At 48.0% G+C, this 23,355-nt stretch overlaps 3 protein-coding genes across 7 annotated transcripts; all 3 read left to right on the top strand.

The window, feature by feature from the left end:
• Positions 1-1,462: 1,462 nt before the first annotated feature.
• Positions 1,463-9,858, top strand: nlk1 (nemo-like kinase, type 1). Of its 3 annotated transcripts, none has more exons than XM_062407587.1 (12): positions 1,463-1,785; positions 2,288-2,705; positions 3,614-3,743; positions 3,833-3,888; positions 4,296-4,402; positions 4,520-4,605; positions 5,558-5,767; positions 5,842-5,943; positions 6,117-6,203; positions 6,320-6,518; positions 6,900-6,993; positions 7,260-9,858. In XM_062407587.1, the coding sequence occupies exons 2-12, from the start codon at positions 2,398-2,400 to the stop codon at positions 7,306-7,308; spliced, it is 1,428 nt and encodes a 475-aa protein (XP_062263571.1). In that variant the 5' UTR covers positions 1,463-1,785; positions 2,288-2,397; the 3' UTR covers positions 7,309-9,858. The 3 variants fall into 3 exon arrangements, with proteins under 3 accessions (XP_062263571.1, XP_062263572.1, XP_062263573.1); XM_062407588.1 differs by having other exon boundaries at positions 1,463-1,789; XM_062407589.1 differs by having other exon boundaries at positions 1,463-2,119.
• A 518-nt stretch (positions 9,859-10,376) lies between these two features.
• LOC133971091 (ceramide synthase-like) lies at positions 10,377-15,200 on the top strand. Its single transcript, XM_062408308.1, has 6 exons — positions 10,377-10,607; positions 10,946-11,029; positions 12,989-13,202; positions 13,610-13,705; positions 13,788-13,897; positions 14,269-15,200. The coding sequence occupies exons 1-6, from the start codon at positions 10,483-10,485 to the stop codon at positions 14,474-14,476; spliced, it is 837 nt and encodes a 278-aa protein (XP_062264292.1). The 5' UTR covers positions 10,377-10,482; the 3' UTR covers positions 14,477-15,200.
• Positions 15,201-15,569: 369 nt separating this feature from the next.
• On the top strand, positions 15,570-23,355 carry sh2b1 (SH2B adaptor protein 1). 3 transcript variants are annotated; one of them, XM_062408296.1, is made up of 11 exons: positions 15,812-15,953; positions 16,058-16,204; positions 16,921-18,983; positions 19,057-19,158; positions 19,329-19,420; positions 19,494-19,576; positions 19,666-19,821; positions 19,958-20,169; positions 20,815-20,989; positions 22,464-22,554; positions 23,193-23,355. In XM_062408296.1, the coding sequence occupies exons 3-11, from the start codon at positions 17,259-17,261 to the stop codon at positions 23,212-23,214; spliced, it is 2,658 nt and encodes an 885-aa protein (XP_062264280.1). In that variant the 5' UTR covers positions 15,812-15,953; positions 16,058-16,204; positions 16,921-17,258; the 3' UTR covers positions 23,215-23,355. The 3 variants fall into 3 exon arrangements, with proteins under 3 accessions (XP_062264278.1, XP_062264280.1, XP_062264279.1); XM_062408295.1 differs by having other exon boundaries at positions 15,816-15,953; positions 16,055-16,204; XM_062408294.1 differs by lacking the exons at positions 15,812-15,953; positions 16,058-16,204 and adding an exon at positions 15,570-15,716.

The raw sequence follows: 23,355 nt of genomic DNA, 5'->3' as shown, positions 1-23,355 counted from the left end.
GCACCTCTACAGATGAAATAATTGACGACATAACTTAATTGGCCACTGTTATGATTATTGATTAATCCTGATAAATTCACTGGTTCCTGCTTTCTGGGTCAAAAGCAGATCCCGACTGGTCCAGAGGTTCAGGTCCCGGTTCAGGTCCCGGTTCAGGACCAGAGTCCTGGTCAGTTCAGAACTATGGTTACACTTGATACTAAGGTTCACATGTTATCTTTAGTTAAACATGGAATGTTAACACAAGGAAATTGAAAAATATAAACAGAAATAATATATATAGTGTAACCTGAATGCCATTCAATATTATTTACCATTAGTTTCTTATTAACATGAATATTAATCTTAAAACACATGAATGTTGTATTTCTGTCATTGAGAGTTTTCTCGGTTAACGTTATTTGAATATTAGATTTTTCTCATGATCTGAACGTCTACAAATGTTTTTCTCCTTTGACTTTTTATACTTAATTATTTGAATATTAAAGAAAATGATCTAATTGAAATGATTGATAATGTTTTCAAAATAAACATCAGGACCCAGGAGAAACAGGTTTAATAAAAAACTTTACAAAAGAGCCACTAATAAAATGAAAGAGGACCTTGAAGAGAGCAGGGGCCCCAACTGAGAAGAGGTAAACCTGGGGGCCGGGGTATAACCCTAATCCTGCTGAAAACTATCTGGGTGCAGTGGAGGTAGTGGCCCCTAGGGGGCCGCAGCAGTAGAGGAGCTGTGGCCCCTGGGGTCAGCAGTAGAGGAGCTTGTGGCCCCTGGGGTCAGCAGTAGAAGAGATGTGGCCCCTGGAGTCAGCAGTAGAAGAGCTTGTGGCCCCTGGGGTCAGCAGTAGAAGAGATGTGGCCCCTGGGGTCAGCAGTAGAGGAGCTTGTGGCCCCTGGGGTCAGCAGTAGAAGAGATGTGGCCCCTGGGGTCAGCAGTAGAGGAGCTTGTGGCCCCTGGGGTCAGCAGTAGAAGAGATGTGGCCCCTGGAGTCAGCAGTAGAGGAGATGTGGCCCCTGGAGTCAGCAGTAGAGGAGCTTGTGGCCCCTGGGGTCAGCAGTAGAAGAGATGTGGCCCCTGGGGTCAGCAGTAGAGGAGCTTGTGGCCCCTGGGGTCAGCAGTAGAAGAGATGTGGCCCCTGGAGTCAGCAGTAAAGGAGATGTGGCCCCTGGAGTCAGCAGTAAAGGAGATGTGGCCCCTGGAGATGTGGCCCTGGGGTCAGCAGTAGAGGAGCTTGTGGCCCCTGGGGTCAGCAGTAGAAGAGATGTGGCCCCTGGAGTCAGCAGTAAAGGAGATGTGGCCCCTGGAGTCAGCAGTAGGGGAGCTTGTGGCCCCTGGGGTCAGGAGTAGAAGAGATGTGGCCCCTGGGGTCAGCAGTAGAAGAGATGTGGCGCCTGGGGTCAGCAGTGGAGGAGATGTGGCCCCTGGGGGCCGCAGCAGCAGCAGCAGCTAACGACCGTTAGCTTTGTTTACAGCGGAGCCTCGACCCTCCCCCACCCGGCTCAGCGGCTCCTCCTCCACCGGCTAACCCGCTAGCTGTAGCCGCTGCTGCAGGAAGAGCTGCCGCAAATCCGTCTCCTCTGGATTAACGTCGAGTTTAAAACCAGCCGGTGGACGGACCGTCAGTAGAAGTCGGTGACCGCCTGTCTGTGACGCTGCTGCGGCGGGTTAGCGACGGGATGGCCAGCTAGCTGCTAGCTAACGATCCGGTTAGCTCCAGGAGCCGGGGACAGGAGCTCATCTCGGGCCGTTTCCCTGCGGAACAGTCGCTGATCGACCCGCGCTCGGTTTGTAAGAGTTTCGTATGAATCTGTGAATAATGAATCCGAGTGGAACGAGTCGGTCGCGTCCGGAAGCGAGCGTGTGTATGTGGGTCAGCCTGTTAGCTGGAACAGCTGGTTAGCACGGAGCTAACCCGACTTCCGACGAAACATCAACAATTCACTGATTTAATCAGAGACGCGTTGATGCTGGTTGTTGAGGCCGACTCTGGTCACCTGCAGCCGGGGCTGCCGGAGCTCATCCGCGGGGTGGAGGTCGGGTTTGCTCCGTGTTGTGGAGACGTCGTTGACGCTCGTTAGCCGCTGATCAAGTTAACGAGCAGCTCCGCTAACTAACCAGGTGAGCTGAGGTAACTCAGCCCGGGTAAAGTGGATCGATCTGGGGGGGGTCTTTAACGTGTTTGTCCCGGGGAGGGGAGCCTCGGTCCGGCTGCAGCCGCCTGGTGCGCCTCTGCACCGGGCTCAGCGGTGAACTTCCCCGGTGTTAACTCGTCGTGTCCCCTCACAGGATGGAACCGGGTCATGCTGACTGAAGGGCCGTGTTTCCTCCGAGCTTAGCCGCGCAGCAGCAGCTTGGTGCCGCCCAGACGAAGTGGAGTGTTTCGGTGGGAGCGGAGGATGGCGTTCCACGGAGCGGGCCGCCAGGCCGTGTGCGGGGACCTGTTTCCGGGCTCCGAACTGGGCCACAAGTACTTCTGTGTGAACTCCTCCTGCGGGGCCCCGTCCACGGGCCTCAGCGCCACGCCGTGCCTGACCGGACCCACTGCCCCGGCCGGGACCCCTCGTCACCCCACAGCTCTGGGAGGAAGCGCCGGCGGCGGAGCGGCGGTGCCTCAGCCCTACAGCAACCCGGCCAGCGAGGTGCCCAGCCCCGCAGAGATGGAGCCCGACCGCCCCATCGGCTATGGCGCATTTGGTGTCGTGTGGTAAGAACCTCGTTGAGGCCATGACCTGTGCCCCCCCCCCCAGCACACACCCTGTGTCCCTGCTGCCAGCGGCCTCCTGGGGCCCTCTGGGGCCCCTCTCAGTCTGATGACCTCATTATTCCTCAGTGAAATAAAGCTGATCTGAAACCCTCCAGAGCTCGAACCTCCACGAGGCCCAACTGCTCACTGATATCAGTCCTGTAAATATGTCTTAATCCCATCGAGACCAATGAACTATTGAACTATGAGACGAGGTTAAAGAAAGTGATGGAGAATGTCCTGGTTTGGATTCAACTTGATTCTCTCCTCTTCCGTCCTCACTCTGTGTCATCCTGCTCAAAGAAACAGAACCTCGTTGGTGAGGTAATAATCTGCAGGTCACCACAGAGGTCAATTCATCATACTCTAAAACCCCCGTAGAAAAATATCATCCATCCAGCGGTGTTTTGATTTTATCAATCATCAAATTAAATTTGTGTAGCCCTCATTCACAACTTGTCTCATAAAGCTCAACAAGGTGCGACGTCCTCGGCTCTTAACCCTCGACCAGAGTAAACCTGTAGAGAGGAGACACCCCCGAGGTGTGAGGGATTCTCCTCCCACACAGAACCACTGTCCTCGATCCTGGGTCGTGACTGTGATTGATGATCTTTATTATCTGGTTATTAGTTTTTCAATTGACTGCAAATGGCAGAAAACGGTTAAAATATCCAGAAGCTCCCAGAATTCAAAGTAGAATAGTCAGTTTAATAATGAAGCCAAAAACGGAGACGCTGAAACAAGAAAATGTTTAAATCTTAAATGATTAATACAGTTGAGTTTGTGTCAGATGAACTAGTTGTTGTAGAGGAGCTGGTTGTGGTGAACCCGAGCTCCGGTCTGACCCCGAGGTTCTGTCCGTCCTGCAGGTCGGTGACTGATCCCCGTGACGGTCGTAAAGTGGCTCTGAAGAAGATGCCCAACGTCTTCCAGAACCTGGTCTCCTGTAAGAGGGTCTTCAGAGAGCTGCGGATGCTGTGCTTCTTCAAACACGACAACGTAATGACACAACGAGGACCAGGGGACACGTGGCTCTGTTGACCAGAGGCTGCATGTTTATTTGTGTTTGTCTTCCTCTGTTCATATAGGTTCTGTCGGCTCTGGATATTTTGCAGCCTCCGCAAATCGACTGCTTTGAGGAAATGTATCCTTGTTCATAAATCAAACCACCAATCAGAAGTCAGAGTGTCTGCTCACAGCCTTTGATAATGTTACCACATGATGAACCCGTGTTAACAGCATGTCTCCTCACCCATTACAAACCTAGACGTCCTCACAGCGTCTGTCCCAGTTTCTCTTCATCGGTCGTCTCTTGTGTCTCAGTTTCTCTTCATTTAGCTTCTGGTCTCTAAATCCAGCTCCTCCCTGCAGACGTCAGGTCCACCACTGGTGAATATTCCAGGTAGTTGACGTGAAACTCTGTTTCTATGGTTCTTGTCGGTGAGAAGCTGCCTCAAGCTGAGGCTGGTGTTCGAGGAGCATCGTGCTCGTGTGGGTGGAGGTCAGTCTGTGTGAGATCTTTTCATTTTTCCTTGACTGCACCGCCCGCAGCTACGTGATAACAGAGCTGATGCAGAGCGACCTCCACAAAGTGATCGTGTCTCCTCAGCCGCTCACCACCGACCACATCAAGGTCTTCCTCTACCAGATCCTCCGAGGTGAGCAGCTCCTTGGTTCCTCCTGTAGTGAAGAAGAAGATCTCTTCACAGCGAGGCTGCGTCCACCTCGTTCTCTTTTAGCTGTGAATCAGAGTTGACGCTTGTGTTCTCGTTCAGGTTTGAAGTATCTGCACTCGGCTGGCATCCTGCACAGAGACATCAAACCTGGCAACCTGCTGGTCAACAGCAACTGTCTGCTCAAGGTAAACCTCCGATCTGTCTCTGCTTTAGAAATTCACCTCAGTCTTTAAATGAGTTCATCCAGACGGCAAAGACCAACTGAGAACGAGAGGTTGTGCTTTGTTAAACCCTAAAAGTCTTTAACCTCAACATCTGACAAATGTTCTCGTTTTGTTTAGAGTCCAAATATTTCTATGTGGAAATTTTAAAGATTTGTGAGGAGTCAGAAAACCTGAGTTTCTTCTCGTTCATGGTGTTGTGATGTTTAGTTTGATGTTTAGTTTGATGTTTAGTTTGATGTTTAGTTTGATGTTTAGTTTGATGTTTAGTTTGATATTTAGTTTGATATTTAGTTTGATGTTTAGTTTGATGTTTAGTTTGATATTTAGTTTGATATTTAGTTTGATATTTAGTTTGATGTTTAGTTTGATGTTTAGTTTGATATTTAGTTTGATATTTAGTTTGATGTTTAGTTTGATGTTTAGTTTGATGTTTAGTTTGATGTTTAGTTTGATGTTTAGTTTGATGTTTAGTTTGATATTTAGTTTGATGTTTAGTTTGATGTTTAGTTTGATGTTTAGTTTGATGTTTAGTTTGATGTTTAGTTTTATATTTAGTTTGATGTTTAGTTTGATGTTTAGTTTGATGTTTAGTTTGATGTTTAGTTTGATGTTTAGTTTTATATTTAGTTTGATGTTTAGTTTTGTATTTAGTTTGATGTTTAGTTTGATGTTTAGTTTTATATTTAGTTTGATGTTTAGTTTTGTATTTAGTTTGATATTTAGTTTGATATTTAGTTTGATGTTTAGTTTGATGTTTAGTTTGATGTTTAGTTTGATATTTAGTTTGATGTTTAGTTTGATGTTTAGTTTGAGGCGCAGCAGGATGTTCTCGATGAGCGGCCTCGTGGTGAAGCAGTGTGGGATGATGGGAGTTGTAGTGTTTCAGTATTAACTTCATCTGGTCCCTGGGTAGATTTGTGACTTCGGGTTAGCTCGCGTGGAGGAGCCCGACCCGTCGCGTCACATGACGCAGGAGGTGGTGACTCAGTACTACCGAGCGCCCGAGGTGCTGATGGGCTGCCGGCACTACGGCTCGGCCATCGACGTCTGGTCGGTCGGCTGCATCTTCGCGGAGCTGCTGGGACGACGCATCCTCTTCCAGGCTCAGAGCCCGATCCAGCAGGTGAGAGCGGTTCAGGTTCTTATCAAGCAGCCGCTCTGTCGTCCGCTCTGTCTGACGTCCTCTCCTCTCACCAGCTGGACCTGATCACCGACCTGCTGGGGACCCCCCCTCTGTCGGCCCTGGCCTCAGCCTGTGAAGGAGCCAGAGCCCACATCCTGAGGGGGCCGCACAAACCGGTACGTGATGGTCTGCTCACTCAGAGAATCCACTGGCCCCAGCATCACACCAGTTTGTCTTCTCAGACACGTGTCGTCCTCCGAGACGTCGATGTGTTGATGAAAACATGACACATCACATTTCAGAGTTGTGTTATCACAGCAGATGACAAAGTGTTTGTGTTGGTCCTCAGCCGTCGCTGTCCGTGCTCTACATGCTGTCGGACGGGGCCACGCACGAGGCCGTGCACCTGCTCTGTCGCATGCTGGTCTTTGATCCGGTGAGTTCACACCACAGCGTCACTGGCTCCAGTGAAAACACGAGGTGAACCTGGTGAAACTGTTTCTGGATCCGTTTTCCTCTCATCAACTCAAACCTCTTCCTCTTCCTCTCCAGGCTAAAAGGATTTCCGGCAGCGACGCCCTCTCTCACCCGTACCTGGACGAGGGGCGTCTGCGCTACCACACCTGCATGTGTCAGTGCTGCTACTCGGTTCCCAGCGGGCGAGTCTACACCCGAGACTTTGAGCCGGTCGCCGAGCGGCCGTTCAGCCACAGCTACGAGAACAGCCTGCTGTCAGTGTGGCAGGGGAAAGGTACGAGAGCACGGCTGGGATAGAGTTCACACCAGGGTTCATACAGAACCAAATCTTCATCAGTAGGAGACAAACATGGAGACTAATCTTATACATACTTTATTAATCATGATGCTCCAATTTGACCAGAAGCTCATGTAAAGATTCAAATGAGTTCAAATCTCTTGGCTCATTTGGATGAAATGTTTTTGCTAAAGTCTCAGGTTCACAGAAGTGTATACTATATATATATTTATATATATGTGTGAACAGACTTCATCCTACGTGTCAAACAGAAACCTCACAGTATTTGTCTGAAGCAGCTGAAGTTCAGTGAGTCACAGGACGACACCTCTTCATCATCTGTGTGTGACGCTCTTCTTCTTCTCTCACGAACCTCAGAGTTAATCCACCGCTTCATCACGGAGCACCAGCAGGGCAAACGTGTGCCGCTGTGCATCAACCCTCAGAGCGCCGCCTTCAAGACCTTCATCAGGTGAGCAGCTCCGTCCTCCTGCTGCCACCTGAGCCTCTTCTCCACCCGAGAATCACCATTTAATTCATTATTAAATAACCTAAAGTAAACAAGGAGATTCTGTGAAGTTCTCATGTGAATATAAATATTGACATTAGAAAACGATAAAGAGGAAGAGAGAAATGCTGTCCAATCCCACGCCTCATGCTGTGAGTGTATTTTGTGAATGACCATAACTATCATTTCATGTGAGGAAGATTAATATTCTGAACGTGTTTGTTTTCCAGGTCGACAGCGTGGCACTCGTCCAAGGTGTCCAGGAAGGAGGAGAGATGAGCGCTCCTCTTCTTCGGCTCCGGAGGCGGTGACGGCCCCCCCGCCCCTCCTTTAAAAAAAAAAGTATTTGTTAACCTGCCGAGATGTGGAGGAGAAAACGGCCGAACCACCTCCTGAAAATAATGTTTTCCCTGAATTTGAAAACTAGTGTTGAGCTCACCGTGTTTCCGGTGCTGGAGAAGAAAAGATTTTTAAAAAGTGCTGCTGGAACGTTCCGGAGGAAGAAGAGAGAGGAAGAGAACTGAACCTCGGAACCGTTCGTTAAGGATCATTATTTGAGTTGTTGTTAGTTGATCTTTTGTTTTTAGTTTGTTTTTCAGTCATTCCAGCCCCGTGCAGCTCAGTTTAAAGACCACGCAGCAAACTGGTGCTCGGAGCCGAACCCACTCATCAGGAGGACAAAGTCAGATTTTCTTTCACTGCATTCGAACACATCGCTCCCTGCCCCCCCGCTCGGCGCCATCGTGCGCTCAGCAGCAACAATGCAATTTAACGGATGTAGCAGGTTCTCACCACAGCTCCAGATTCTTCTCATCGTTTTTCTTGCGGCTTCTTTTCCTCGAGGCGACTTTTGGTTTTGTTTTTATTAGACACATTGAGCAGAGAGAAATGAGAGTTTGTTGGTGTCTCTCACTCTCTCATATGCACACACACACTCACACTCACACACTCACACACGTGTAGGAAACTAATTCATTCCCCAGTTCTTTACAACCAAGCTTTTATTTAGAAATTTGTGTTTTAATTGTATCAAACTGTGTTTCGCCAAAACTTAAAATGTTTGGCTTTATTTTCCTCTCGCCTCAACATGGATTATGGAATCAAGTGAACTCGCCAACACGTGAACTCGCCAACACGTGAACTCGCCAACACGTGAACTCGCCAACACGTGTCACGTGTCGCGCTGACCACCAGCTGAGAGAAAGAGGAAGTGACAACGGCAATGATTTATCTTTTTGTGTGAATTTCTTAATTTATTGAGTGTCTGTTGAAGAGTGTGAGTCTCCACCCGCTCGCTCTCGTTACCTCAACCTCTGGAGGACTACAAACTGAAGGCTGAGGACCCGGGGGGGGGAGGCATTGTGCGAGTTCCCCAGCCCTTCAGCTCCTGCTTCAGTCCCTGTGGCTCCTCGGTTCCTGCAGCGGGTGTTTCCAGAAGCTGCGGTCAAACTTCATCTGAATTGGATTGTTTAAATTGATTTAGCTGTACATACCCTGAACCTCCAGCAGGCGGGGCTCCTGAGGCCCCCCCAGGCGTCCACGTTGGCCCCTGAAGGGCTCCAGATGTTGAACCCTGAAACCTCAGCTCCTCCACAGGAACATCTCTGAACACACGGAGACGACTTGTGAATCTGCATGTGTATATTTATCGGCGGAGAGCGTTTGCTGTGCAATGGTTGAGTTTGTCGACGGAAACGTACATTTTGTGGTAATTTTTATTTAACTCATCTTTAGGCAGTGATTTTATTAGAAGGTTTTTTTCTTTGTTGTGATCTAACTAGACTTTTTTATCGAGTCCAGAGTCGAGAACGTTGAGATGAAGATTTAAACGTTCGCTCACGATGCTTCGATGCAGAAACGTTTGATTCACGATATGATTGAAAAGTTTCAGCTGGAAGTAAATGCGACGTTATTTTATTGTTTTTAATATTTGACTTTTTTTTAATCTCTTGATTTATTTATTTTTAACCCTCGACACTCCGCTGTATCTTAGATTGACACTTTCATGTTTTTCATAGTTCATCTATCGATCCTCTCCTGCTTGGGAACAGGTCGGCAGATGTGGTCAATCGCAGTTTAACAAAGTCTGCAGCTCAAAAAAGGTTTAAATCCTTAATTCTGCTAATAATTATTTTCATCAAAAGTCTGATAATATTGAGAAGCATTATTACAGTTACAGTTGATGCTCAGTTTATTACACATTCACGAAGTTGCAGATTAGGACCTGGTCACTTGATGAAGATGGTGATGGAAACAGAAGAGAAACTATCTGCAGACTTTTAGATCTTTGAGAAGTAACTGAAAATCTCAAATCATTTTTTTTTCCCTGACATTTGAAATTTGTTCAGACGTAAAGTGACGAGCGAGACGCTGACGCTCGAGTTCGTGAATGAAATCATCTGGTTTATTAACATTTAACCAAACTTTTCTCTCTGGGCTCGTTTTCCTTATTTTCTTCTTCTGTTGTGTTCGTAGAACCTTCAAGCGAAGGAGCAGTTTTTGAACTAGACGACCGGTTGGTCTTCCCCTGCACGCTGTTCTCAGATCAGCTGACCAGTGCGTTCGGAGTCAGTTCGCAGACGCTGGAGACGGACAGCTGGTCATCTGTAGAGATTAGACTTGTTTTCTTCTATGAAAATAAACTTGGTGTGTTTATTAATATAAATATGAAACTGATGTTTTAAACATGTTTTTTGTCTTTGTTTTAGCAAAAAGGTTTTGTTTGATTTTTGACTTGTGTTCCCAACAAATACTTGAATTTCTTAAAAAATATGTTTAGAGTTAAAGTAGTGAATGATGCATAAATAAATGGACACTGGATAATATTCACCCTCTGTGTTTACTCGCTTCTTTTGTTGTCATCTCTGGATTAATATAAAATTTAATTATTTTACAACCTGCTGAAACAAAGCTAAAATGTCTCGGATACAAACGCCGCCCCCTTGTGGGGATGACGTGGTTTTTAGTCGTATTCTGTGCAGCAGTGATCACGTGTCTGTTTTCATATCCATAATTGATCAGAAACATCTTTAACAAACATTTATATTGATAAACATGTCCCATCTGCTAACATGGCTTGGGAGGGTTAATGAGCTGTACTGCAGACGGACACCAGGGGGAGATAAAGATGTTTTGGCTTCAGTCTTGGCAGCTCACATGTCGTCCATCTTTAATCACAGTTTATGATTGTTACCTGTAGGTGTCCCTGTTTCACATCATAGTAAAAACATGGTTCTGATGATAAACAAGCTCCTCCTGCTCCTGCTCCTCCTCCTCCTGCTCCTCCTCCTCCTGCTGCTCCTCCTCCTTCTCCTGCAGACTCATGTAACGCAGCAGCTAATCCACATAGTGTGTAGGCAAATCCACACACACACACACACACTCACTCAAACACCCACACACAAACACACTCACTCAAACACACTCACACACACACAGGTAAACCCAGGAGTCATGTGGGCCCTCGTCCTTGTCTCGGCCGGGTCCGTCTTCTTCCCTGGACTCTTCCTGTTGTCCAAAATGACCCTGAGACACATGATGGGATGGAGCGAAGGGGAAGCTGCTGTCGTGTCCACACGGTAAGAACACACACACACACACACACTCACACACACACACACACACACACACACACACACACACACACACACTCTCTCACACACACACCCACACACACACACACACACTCACACACACACACACACACACACACACACACACACACACACACCCACCCACACACACACACACACACTCTCTCACACACACACACTTCTGGAACATCTGGATCGCCCCCTAGTGTCCTGCTGCAGTATAGGTCATAAACCTTCTCCATGTTGACAGATGGGACATAAATACATGTTTCTGTCCTTGTATGAAATCAGTGTGTGTCACAGTTGTGTGTCTGTCCTCTCAGGCTGGTGTCGTCCGTCCAAGCCGTCATGGCCTCGTCAGCCGGATCTGTCATCATCTCTTCCTGCAGGGACGTCATGGAGGACAGGTGAGGACCAGCTGTCTGGTTGTAGTGGTCCAAGACCTCATGAGGTTCTAAAGGTAAACATGTAGTTTAGTAAGTTTAGTTTCAGATTCATATCTGAGCAGGTTGAAGGAGTCTTCATGACAAGTTTCTACTGGTTATTGTGATGGTGGAAATGTATTCTTCATAAGGTTCTGGTGGTTATTAAAGATATTCTTATGATCAAGTAAGGTTCTAGAGGTTCCTTGGGTTGTTGAGTTCAGCTAAAAAGTGATGGGAGGTGGATCCAGGAGGTTGAGTCTCCTTGAGGAGGTCAGAGAGCTCCTAGTTAGGAGGTTCATATGGTTGAGATGTTCAACAATGGTTTTAGGCCCTTCACAAGGTGTCAGTCCAGAGGTTCTGCAGATGGTTTTTGGTTAACCTTAACAAGGTTCTAGTGGTTATTAAGGAGCTTGTTCTGGACCTTAACGAGGTTCTAGTGGTTATTAAAGTGGTTGTTATGGACCTTAACAAGGTTCTAATGGTTATTAAGGAGCTTGTTCTGGACCTTAACGAGGTTCTAGTGGTTATTAAAGTGGTTGTTATGGACCTTTACAAGGTTCTAGTGGTTATTAAGGAGCTTGTTCTGGACCTTAACGAGGTTCTAGTGGTTATTAAAGTGGTTGTTATGGACCTTAACAAGGTTCTAATGGTTATTAAGGAGCTTGTTCTGGACCTTAACGAGGTTCTAGTGGTTATTAAAGTGGTTGTTATGGACCTTAACAAGGTTCTAATGGTTATTAAGGAGCTTGTTCTGGACCTTAACGAGGTTCTAGTGGTTATTAAAGTGGTTGTTATGGACCTTTACAAGGTACTAGTGGTTATTAAGGAGCTTGTTCTGGACCTTTACAAGGTTCTAGTGGTTATTAAGGAGCTTGTTCTGGACCTTAACGAGGTTCTAGTGGTTATTAAAGTGGTTGTTATGGACCTTCACAAGGTACTACTGGTTATTAAGGAGCTTGTTCTGGACCTTTACAAGGTTCCACTGAGACTTTAGGGGATATTCAGGTTCTCAAGCTGGTTCCACGCCTCTTGGAGAAGGTTGCTGCAGTAGAACTTGTGAGAACTACAGCTTGAGCTCATTTAAATCGTCCTTCTCCTTTAATTCGTCTCCATTTGTAACTGATGTTAAATTCAGAACTCAAGTGTTTCCACACACACTGGTGGACAGTAATCTCATTAGGACCTGAACCTCCTGAGCAGAGCTATTTGTGTCTCTAAGACGAGGCAGAGATCAGTAATCCTCCACAGGGACGAGACGTGAGACAATGAGACGGGGACGAGCAGCCCAGAGGACGGGGGGGGGGGGGTTTCCACAGTCATTTCCCTGTCAAAGCAGAATCATTTGTTTATCAAATCTCCGCTCAACAGTGGAACTCACCTTGAACTCGTCACATCACAAACAGAAACGCTGCAGACGAAGTTTTCAGACTTTTTCATTTTAGTAAAAGGGAAAAGTTAAAAGTATAAGATTACAGTCCAGCTCTTTTTCTTTTTAATCACACTTATACTTTCTAATGGTTTTTATTATGTATGTTTACGATTCATTTTTAGGCCTTAATAGTGAAAGCACTGATAAATGTAAATATAAGTTTACATTTGTTTAAAATCACTTCATCAGCAAATATTGAGATTCCTAAAAGCAAACTGAAGATCTGTTTCATTAATCTTTTTATTTACACATTTTACTCTTTTTAATCCTTGTCTACCTCTTGGATTGTGTTTCTCTTAATATCCAGCTGTTTATTTCATCTTTCAGTTCATCATTTAATTTCTGTTTTTCTTCTGGATTTACATGTTATTTTATTGTTTATTTACAACTTCATCAATCATTATATTGAATGTTTGTTTGAAAACGGCTGTAAAGTTGAAGTCACTTGGATAGTTGATGGATTGATTGATTGATTGATTGATTGACTGATTGATGGTTTGATTCCTGCTCAGACACTGGCTGACCGACTCCTACATCCTGTTTGCGACACCTTACTTTGCCTATGACGTCTACGCCATGTTCCTGTGTCACCGGCACAAGCTGCAGGTCAAAGGTCACGAGCAGGAGCAGCTGTCGGGGGCTGTGGTGGGGGGTTACCTGCGCACAGAGCTTCTCATGGTGCTGCATCACGTCTTCATGGTGACCTTCTGCTTCCCTGCCTCACTGGTAACTATGGCAGGTAACCTTTGCTCTAGCGCCACCTTCAGGGCTGTCTGTTCACTGTCAGCTGTCAGACTCGCTCCGTCATCTGAATCTACTTTGTTTAATCTGATATGGAAACTTACCCTGGTTTGGTCTTTGGATGTGAGGAACACTGCAGCCTTAAGGGGGCGCTGTCACCTGTCCTCCTTCACCAAGGGCCAAAATGTCAAGGATGTGATTTACAATGACTCAGCAAAATAATGATCTGTCAAGAACGAAAAGTCACAATGCTTTATGTTTTTATTCATCAAGTTGATATCAACATTGTGTGTGTTTGTTTGTGTGTATGTGTGTGTGTGTGTGTGTGTGTTTGTCTGTATGTTTATGTGTGTGGTTGTGCGTGTGTGTATGTGTGTGTGTGTGTGTGTCAGCTGTGGAGACAAGGGAAAGGTGATTACTTCCAGGGTGTTTTGTTTCTGGCTGAGCTCAGCACACCGTCCGTCTGTCTGGGGAAAGTCCTCATCCAGGTACACACACACACACACGCACACACACACACACAGTTTGATATGAACTAATATCTGTGTTGATGTAACGTCCTGTCGTCAGTACAAGAAACAACACACACTTCTGCACAAAGTCAACGGAGTCTTGATGCTCTTCACCTTCTTCAGCTGCCGGGTTTTACTCTTCCCCTACTTGTACTACGCCTACAGCAGGTAACTGTCTGTGTGTCAGTCAGTCTGTCTGTGTGTGTGTCTGTGTGTCTGTCTGTGTGTCTGTGTGTCTGTCTGTCTGTCTGTCTGTGTGTGTGTCTGTGTGTCTGTCTGTGTGTCTATCTGTGTGTCTGTCTGTCTGTGTGTCTGTGTGTGTGTGTGTCTGTCTGTCTGTCTGTCTGTGTGTCTGTCTGTGTGTCTGTCTGTGTGTGTGTCTGTGTGTGTTCAAAGAATTGAACTGTTGTTTTTATTGAAAACCGACATTTTTCGTTTCAATTTGTCATTTTAATTGTACCTCAATATAACAATTATAATAAGAAGTCAAATTGATATGATTTGTTCATGTGGTGAGATTGGTGTGGTTTCTTTTCCAGGTACATTTCCATGCCTGTGTACTTGGTGCCCCTGGTGGCCCCGTGGCAGTGTAACCTGGGAGCCGCGCTGCTGTGGCCCCTGCAGCTCTACTGGTTTGCCCTGATCTGCAGAGGGGCCCTCCGCCTGCTCCGCCGGCGCTCAAACACTCCACCCACATCCTTTCCTCTCTCAGGAGGCGGAGACAGAAACTGTGCTGCAGCGACATGAAGAGAGATAAATCCAAGCAGCTTGAACCCGACTGGTGGAGTTCACAGGAAACAGAGAAACACTGAGGGTCATCAGTGAGCTAGACAGGAAGCAGAAAGAGGAGAGGTCAAAGGTCATGAGCGAGAGAGGTCCAGTGACACCAACGTAAACACGTATTGAGCTACGGCTGTAGGTAAAGATGGATGACATGATGGCTACGAAAACTGAAGCCAGAACATATGGATCGAACCGACCTCCTCTATGTTAGCCGATGGGACACGGAACAAATTAAAAAACCTCAGTAGACGTTTCAGGTCGTTCTTATCTCAGTAAGTGTTTCTGATTAATTATTGACAGCTGAGACTGACTCCTGATTGGTTGGGTAGGTGAAGGGGTGACTCCTGCCTGGAGTTAGGTTTACTGTAATGTATTATTGTCTCAAAAAATACACCTGAATAAATACTTTATACATAATATGTTTTACCCATGCGTATATTTCAGTCTGCACCACTTTTATTTTGAAAGTTTTTACCAGAAATGTGGGAATAAGTCTCCTCTGACTTTATTTTGAAACATGTGTTGGTATTCAGGTTTGTGATTTGACTGCCCTCCTATGGTCGTGATGGTGAACTGCACCTACTGTTGAATTGGCTGTAATCATAATGTGCTACTCTGTGTTATAAATTATCCTGAATTAAGAATGTTGTGGTGAAGAAATGGAAACATGTACAGAAGCATGAAAAATGGGGGAAAAAATCAGGAGAATGGCCAAAAACACAGCAATAAAATATGATGCAGTTTACCTTTAATATTTCTATGTGCAGTTAGACATTGTCACACATCAAGTATAATATTTGATATTTATTTGTCTTTATTTAATCATTTAAATTGATTCGTTTTATTTTAAACAAGATTTGCTCTTTCTATAATGTTTTTATGTGTATTTATCTTAACGTGTGTGTGATTTCATTTTTGAAATAGAGAAAGAATTTAAATGTATATGATATAATCAAACACATATGTATTAAATGTATGTTTTTATTTTGTTACGGAAGCCGTGAAGAGCAAACTGCACTCGTCTCCCTCGCAGCTCTCGCGAGACTTGGTGGTTGTGCGGGAGCGGGTCCTTCTCTCCACAGACAGTTTCTCACGCAGCGCAACGCAACGTTCAGCAACAACAACAAGCTGCGGGGAAACCAAGGCGGACCGTGCGGGAGCTTCACGCACGGACTCAGACGAGCACGCGGACTCTGATGTTCAGGTACGCGCAGCACGCGCTGCCGCAGCAATGTTGATAGCTAGCTAGCTGGATTATTAATAGCGAGCTAAGTGGCTAACGGTTAGCTTAGCTCGCTGAGAATCTTACGCGTTAGCTGCTGTCGGAGGATTCAATGTGTGGAGGTCTGAGCCCGAGCTGCCTCAGGGTCTGACCCGCACTCAGGCCACCGACCCGGGGGACAAGCACGGCCACGACCCTCGGCTCCGGAGCCCACGGCAGGTAGCTAATGTTAGCTGCTAACATTACACGTCTTTAAAGAGGCTGAATGAGCAGCACTCAGCTACTTCATGCTAGCAAGCTAACGACTCCCTGCTCCTCAGCAGTGATTGAGGAGTTTCACCTGTGAGACCTCCAGGTGCAGGGAGGAGGAGGAGGAGGAGGAGGAGGAGGAACTGCACCTCCTCCTAGTACTGCGTTCAGTCCTGCTGCAGATACTATCAGGGTACAAATACACGACTCTACTGCACCAGGTGGGAAGAATACTAGCATTACAGCTGTTAGACAGCATGTGCACCATCAGTACTATATAAGTACACGTACTGAGTACTCCTGTAATAACTGCGATATAAACACATTCATTTTATATCAGCTACACTTGGAACGTGTACACACAGCACATCCAACACAACCAACATAACACAATCAACACAACCAACGCAACAAATCAACAACACAATCATAACACAACCAACGCAACACAACCAACACATCTCAATTAACACAATCAACACAACATACAACTATCAACACAACACGCTGTTGAAGTTTGTAAAAATATGCTGATATATTAATAGTGGTCAAAAGGCAGAAGGGCTCTTTCAGAATAATGTATATTAAATCCTATAAGTCTACGTCACTAACTCTGGAAATCATTTTAAGTTTTCCATCAGACCTAAATATGTTCAGCAATTAAAAGTAGAGCCCGACAGTTTCAATTTACTGTATAAATAAAGCAAAGATTTTCAAGTATGCTTATATTTTCCATAAAAACAAATCTATAGATATATATCTATATATTTCATTGTATTGTGTTTTCGTTGTTATTCATCATAAAGTCACTGATTGATCAGTAAAATGTCAAACCTCAGTTACATGTCAGGGTTTGATAAAAAATCTAAGGAATCAGTAACACATATTGTGTATCAGTGTTTTACCTGTTAACTGTGAAGTGTGTGTCTGTTCCCAGGATGAAGCCGAGCTTCTCTGGATCTCCTGTGACCGACGAAGGGCCCGATCTTCTGACTCCTGCTCAGCTCCTCCTCTCCCCGCTCCCGTTTCCGGGCTGAAACTCATTTTCTTGAATTGTAATAATAATGTAGCAGAGGCCTGTGGAGCTGTTTGACCTCGTGGGTCTGGAGGGCGTCTCTTCAACGTTTCTCATGAAGTTCAGACCTCACGTGAATCTGTAGACGATCAGACCAATGTGACTCCGTCAGTCTCCTGTGCATCACTTCCGGTCTCTGTTGAATGTTTAACGTGAACTGACGACCTTCAGGTGCGTCAGCGCCACCCCCCCGTCTGAGGATGAACGGCTCTCTTTTAACCCCGCCCAGCCCGCGGGCAGCCACCTCCTCCCCATTACCCCCCTCACCCTCCCCATCTCCATCTCCTCCATCTCCCTCCATGCTGCCCCTGACCCCGCGGCCCCCCCCTCTCCCGCCTCTCGTGAGCCCTCCACCCCAGGCCCACCCCTCCTCCCTCTCAGACACCCCCACTCCCTCCCCCTCCCCTTGCCTGAGCTGGACCGAGTTCTGTGAGCTTCATGCACGCGTTGCTGCCGGTGACTTCGCACGTCACTTCCGGGCTTTTCTCCAGGAGAACCCGCACTACTCCCCCGACTCAGCAGCCGCCTTCTGCCGGCGCTTTACCGACCGCTTTGTCCGTCACTTCCAGAGCGAACTGGAGGGGGCGCTCCCGCCCAGTTGTGCTTCTGGAAGGGACGAACTGATGACCTGGGCTCCCCAGTCAGATGCGACCTCGCTGGAAGAAGAGGCGGTCTCGCCCCTCTCAGCCACGGGGGGTGTGGTGCTCCCGTGCCCCCCTCTCAGCATGATGCGGGCTCTGTCCAAGCCGGTGCCCACACGGCTGGTGTTGGAGAACCGCATCGATGACAGGTTTCAAGATTCTTATGCCCACGGCCAAGTGCTCCCGCCATCGTCCTCTTCGTCGTGCTGCTCATCAGTGGGGGGGAACAACGGCAGGCGTGAAGAGAGGGGGGCCATGATCGCCCCCGGGAATGGGGAAGCACCCGTTGAGGAAGAGGAGGACAGCTGGCTCGGGGTGTCGTCTGTTGGAGAGGATCCTGATACAGAGGAGCGGGAAGCGGAGTCTACCGAGGTGGATAATGCTGACTCCTCCCACACTTCTCAGATTCCACCTTCCCCCTCCTCCGACACGCCTCCGCCGGACTCCAAAGGTAACGGCACGCCCAACTCCTCCAAAAACAAACTGAAGAAGCGCTTCTCCCTGCGGAGTGTTGGTCGTAGTGTTCGGGGGAGCGTCCGTGGGATCCTGCACTGGAGGAGCTCCTCCAGCGACTCGGCCCAGAGCCAGCTGCCCTCCAGCTACAGCTACACGATGGGTGTGCAGGACGCTACTTTGGTTTCAACCTCCAAGAGGAACTCTGGCACGCAGCCCCCCACACCCACCTCCTCAATGCCAGTCTCTCTGTCCATGCCCCTTTCCCTCCCCCACTCCTCTTCCTCCTCTCTGCCGCCCTCGTCTTCAAGCAGCGCCACCTCTCTGTCTCTGTCCGAGGCGGCTCGAGATCGGCGGCGTAGCAACGGGGAAGGAGGCGAGAAGGAGAAGTGGAGTCATCGGCTGGAGAAACTCAGACTGTCGCGATCCCCTCCTCCTGTCCTCACCCCCACCTCCTCCTGTGCTTACTCCACCTCCTCCACGCTGCCTCCGAGCAGCGCCGCCGCCGCCGCCATGGGGCCGCCAAGGAGGGTGGGCCGACTGGTGCGGGAGGGGGGGGTGAGCGTCAGCTCGTCCAGCGACGAGTTAAGTGGAAGCCACGGCTTCTCTGGCTTCTCATTCAGTTTGTTGCATCACGGTACGGACAACAACAACGCTGCCTCGGCGTCGTCCGCGGCGGCTCAGAGTCCGGTGCAGCCTCTGATCAGCGGGGGGAGCGTGCCCTGGAGAGGGGGGCGCTGGCACAAGTGTCGTCTGGTCCTCCGAGAGCGCGACAGAGAGGGCGGTGAGCGGGGGGAGGAGTACTACCTGGAGTTCTTCATTCCACCTAAAGTAAGTGTTTCCCTCCGGTGTTGAAGCGTCTCTCTTACTCCAGCTATTCATTTATCTTGGTTTGTCTCTGCAGTCGTCGAAGCCCCGGCTGACGGTCCCGTGCTGCTCCATCGTGGACGTGAGGAGCACCACGGCCCTGGAGGTCCCTGACAAGGAGAACACGTTTCTGCTGCAGGTAGTCACACCGCATGGGGAGCAGAGATGGCAGTGTAGAAACCGGAGGAACATTTTCTCCTGCAGATGTCAAAGATGGAGAATCTCAATTGAACCCTTGCTGGTGAAGAAAGGAGGAGTGAGTGTGAACGAGTGTGTGAAAGTCTGATTCCTTATTTTACTTCCTCTCAGCTGGAAGCGTCAGCGCAGTATGTGATCGAGACGCGAGACGCTGTTCAGATGAGAGCCTGGCTGAGCGACATCAGGAACGGCATCTGTCTCAGGTAACGGCCGCAGCCAGAGGGCGAGTGGATCACACAGCGGGTCTGGGTAATAACGGTTTCTCCCCCCCCACAGCGAGCAGGACGATGCAGAGGGAGGGTGCGGTGGCCCGTTAGACATCAGTGGAACTCCTGAGGTTGTGGACCGTCTGTCACAAGGTGAGTGTGTGATACAGCGGCTGCTCTGGTTCACTGGGGCCGTTAACAACAACACTCATATCTCTGTTGGCCTCTGCTTCTCGTCTCAGTGTTATACGGAGGCATCGGAGGCTCCTCACCGCTGATGGATCCTCTTCCACCGGAGCTGCCGCCTCGAGCCCCTCTCGACGAACCAGACGGCCGGATTCTTGGTGGAGGCGGGGCTAGTCTGGGCACACCCTTTGCAGAGACGCCAGATGCCACAGGTGAATAGCATCCGGTACCAGCTCTGACCCGGGGGTTAGCCGAAGTAGCAGCTCCTCATCTCAGTCTATAGCTCATTATGAAACTTTATAATCTGGATGCTTTTAAAATAAACAAATCTCTCTTCCACTCATTCAGGGTCCTTCCTGTTCTCTGAGGTGACGTCGGCCGATGCCGTGGAGCACCCTCTCAGCGAGTGTCAGTGGTTTCACGGAACCCTGTCTCGCCTCAAAGCTGCTCAGCTGGTGTTGGCCGGAGGCCCGGCGAGCCACGGCGTCTTTCTGGTTCGCCAGAGCGAGACACGGCGCGGAGAATACGTCCTCACCTTTAACTTCCAGGGCAAAGCCAAGGTGAGTCCTGGAGTAAAGACGGACACAAAGGGATGTTATCCTTGGAGAGGAAACTTCAGAATTCTTTTACTCCTTGAGGTCCACTTCCACAGCTGTCGGCTCATCTGAGTGAAAAGTTCTTTTCCACAGACAGACGTGTTCAGGGGCGTTCTGTTCTGTGTACATTATTTTAAATGTTTTCCTGTGCAGATACAGAACTAACCTCTTAGTGGTCGTATGACCTAAGCTTCATCGGACGCTGGTCAGAAACTGTGTCCGTCAAAAACATGACGGAATTAAGTGTATTTATAAATGTATGATTGATGGTATAGATTTACATGTTGTATATCTGGTTGTAGGTTGTAACTGTTCGCTGATCTGCATTATTGACCTTAGTAACAAGGGAAAACAATATTCCACTGGAAGCAGTTACCAACTGTTCAATCACTCTGAATGATAAAACACAACACATATTATTTTGTAGCCTCCATGTTGTTTACACATTCAGACTTTAAAGTACAAAACACACAGATCTACGTGTGAACTCACCATCAGCCCTGATCACAGAGGGAAGTGTGTTCAGAGTTCATGTGAAACATTGAGCTGTGTTAAACGTGGAGACTTTCATCACTGAGTCCGTCCCCGTCTCCGCTCTCGTCCCTTCAGCACCTCCGTCTGTCGCTGAACGAGGACGGTCAGTGTCGGGTGCAGCACCTCTGGTTCCAGTCCATCTTCGACATGTTGGAGCACTTCCGGGTGCACCCGATCCCTCTGGAGTCTGGCGGAGCCTCCGACGTCACGCTCATCAGCTTCGTTGGCGCCACCGCCGTCCGCCAGCCAGGTACGAGTCAGCATGAGTCTCCATGTTTACAGATACAGAGTCAGAACGTGTTGAGTCGACAGTCTCTCACTGGACGTCCTCACATGCTCAACACCTCTGAGAGGTGAAACCCGCTGAGGTGTGTCTGTCCCGTCAGGGTTGTGTTGTGTAGTTGTCCTTGTGGGTGTCCTCCTCTGTTGTTGCTGCACAGCAGGTTCAAGATTCAAGATTTTTATTATCAAATGAACAATAACATGAAGCAGTCGCTGGCAGTGAAATGCTCGAGTCACAGGCTCTCTTCTAGCAATGCTCAAGTTATTACAACCTACACAATAAAATAGAAATAGTTTGAAATAGAATATCAAAATTTAAAATAGAAAATAAAGTATATATATCTAAATATATATAAAAACAGCTGAAGAGAACACAAAACAACAATAGTGCAATGGTGCAGATATGTCCACCTCAGCCTGGTAACTCTAAAAACAGATGAAGAATGTTTCCAGCTCTAAACCTGCTGATGTGTTCTGAGGTTGAGACCTTTCATGTGAAAAAGAGACACGGACACGCTTCGATTCCCATCCAGAGGGCTACGATTCAATGAGACAACCGTTATCCATGCATCAGAGAACCTCATGCTGTGACTACTACATGTGCACATCTTCACTAGCTTTAAAAAGTCCTCTGGTCTTGAGTGACTGCTCCTCTGCTGTTTTCTAATCATCACACTTCAAACTGATCGTTACAGAAACATGTTCACTTCTTCAATGAAGGAAACAAAACCCTGTATGGTTTGGATGGTTTAAGGTTAGGATGAAGGGCTAGAGAGTGTTTAAGACAATGAGTGTCCTCAGTAAGCGAGAAGAACAAACGTGTGTGTGCCTGTCCGGGTTGTAACCGTGTTTATTGTGAAAGTGTAAAGTGAGCGCAGGGCAGCAGGAGACGGGAGGAGGACACTCGGACTCTGACAGGTGAAGATGAGCAGACCTTTGATGTGTGTCTGTCTGGTCATAGTTCTGCAGCTCACAGATATTTCATGTCATCCTCGGCTCTTCATCTCTTCACCTCTGATTTGGAATCAGGTTGTCACATAATCCCAGATGTTAAACTATATTGGTCGGTTTCTCTAAAACTGTTTTCAGACATGAACTTACTGTGAAATAGAGCAGCAGCAGGTTCTCGGGTCCGACTCGGTCAAACAGGAACATGTGGGGAACATCCAGGCGAGGGGCGGAGCCTTGGTAGAGGGGAGGAGCCTGTAGAGCAGCAGGAGGCGGGACATGACTTATACATTCTGCAGTGGAAAGATCAGTGTTGTTGTTTACAGCTCCTCCACACCGGTGTTCATCAGGACCTTTGAATTAAGATGGAAACAAACCACAGATGTGTTGATAACGACTTCCTCTCGGTCATGTGTTCTCCATCTGACCTCGTGACCCGTTGTTCTCTGACCTCTCTGTTTGTGTGTTGTATCCGTTGGCTCATCCCCTTGCAGGCCGGGACAGGGCAGGCAGTCGGCCCACAGTCTGTGACGTCATCACCACTCGCCATCCTGACTCTCCATCAACCCCCATCTCTGACTGTGTGTAAGTGAGACCGGACTCGGCTGAGAGAGGAGGACTGTGCGAGTGAGAGCGAGTGAATGAAGCGACTGAGCGGTGAACAGACACACATCACCACCGGGCCCGGAACCGGTTCTGTGACTCGGCCCGGTCGAAACCACCCCGACCTGGTGTCCAGAGCTCCTCGTCACCCTGAGTGGATTGGTGTTTCATAGAAATGTATTAATTTCTCCTGATTTAAATAATCATTTAATTATACTTAGAGAAGCAAGTGGTTGAAATACAGAAGGAAGTAATTAACAATAACAGATAAAAGACCAATAGTTGTGTGTGTGTGTGTGTGTGTGTGTGTGTGTGTGTGTGTGTGTGTGTGTGTGTGTGTGTGTGTGTGTGTGTGTGTGTGTGTGTGTGTGTGTGTGTGTGTGTGTGTGTGTGTGTGTGTGTGTGTGTGTGTGTGTGTGTGTGTGTCACCTCCATTACTCCCGTGGACTCCATCACCACAGACTCCTCCCACCTAACGTCCACTCACTGTATTTTCTCTCCTCTCACTCTTCTTCACTTCTCACACTTTGTCACTTTTTTCCTCCTCCTGCCTCTTTCTTCTACTTTTCTTTCTCCCTTCTTTCTTTTCACCTTCTCTCCTCTGCTTCTTCTTCGTGCAGACTTGACCAGCAGACCCCGTAGCCCTCCTCAGCCTCCTCCCCTGCCGCCGGGCCGGCCGCCGCCACCGACTCCGCCCCAGGAGAGAGGAAATGAGACGGAGACCGGAGGAGGAGGAGGAGGAGGAGCGGGAGAAGGAGGAGCAGCCACAGCGCCCGTGGTGAC

The sequence above is a fragment of the Platichthys flesus genome, chromosome 16, assembly GCF_949316205.1.
Source record: "Platichthys flesus chromosome 16, fPlaFle2.1, whole genome shotgun sequence".
NCBI classification, from domain to species: Eukaryota; Metazoa; Chordata; class Actinopteri; order Pleuronectiformes; family Pleuronectidae; genus Platichthys; species Platichthys flesus.
Note: the sequence above shows the minus strand (reverse complement) of the source record. Positions and strands in the feature narration are given on the sequence as shown.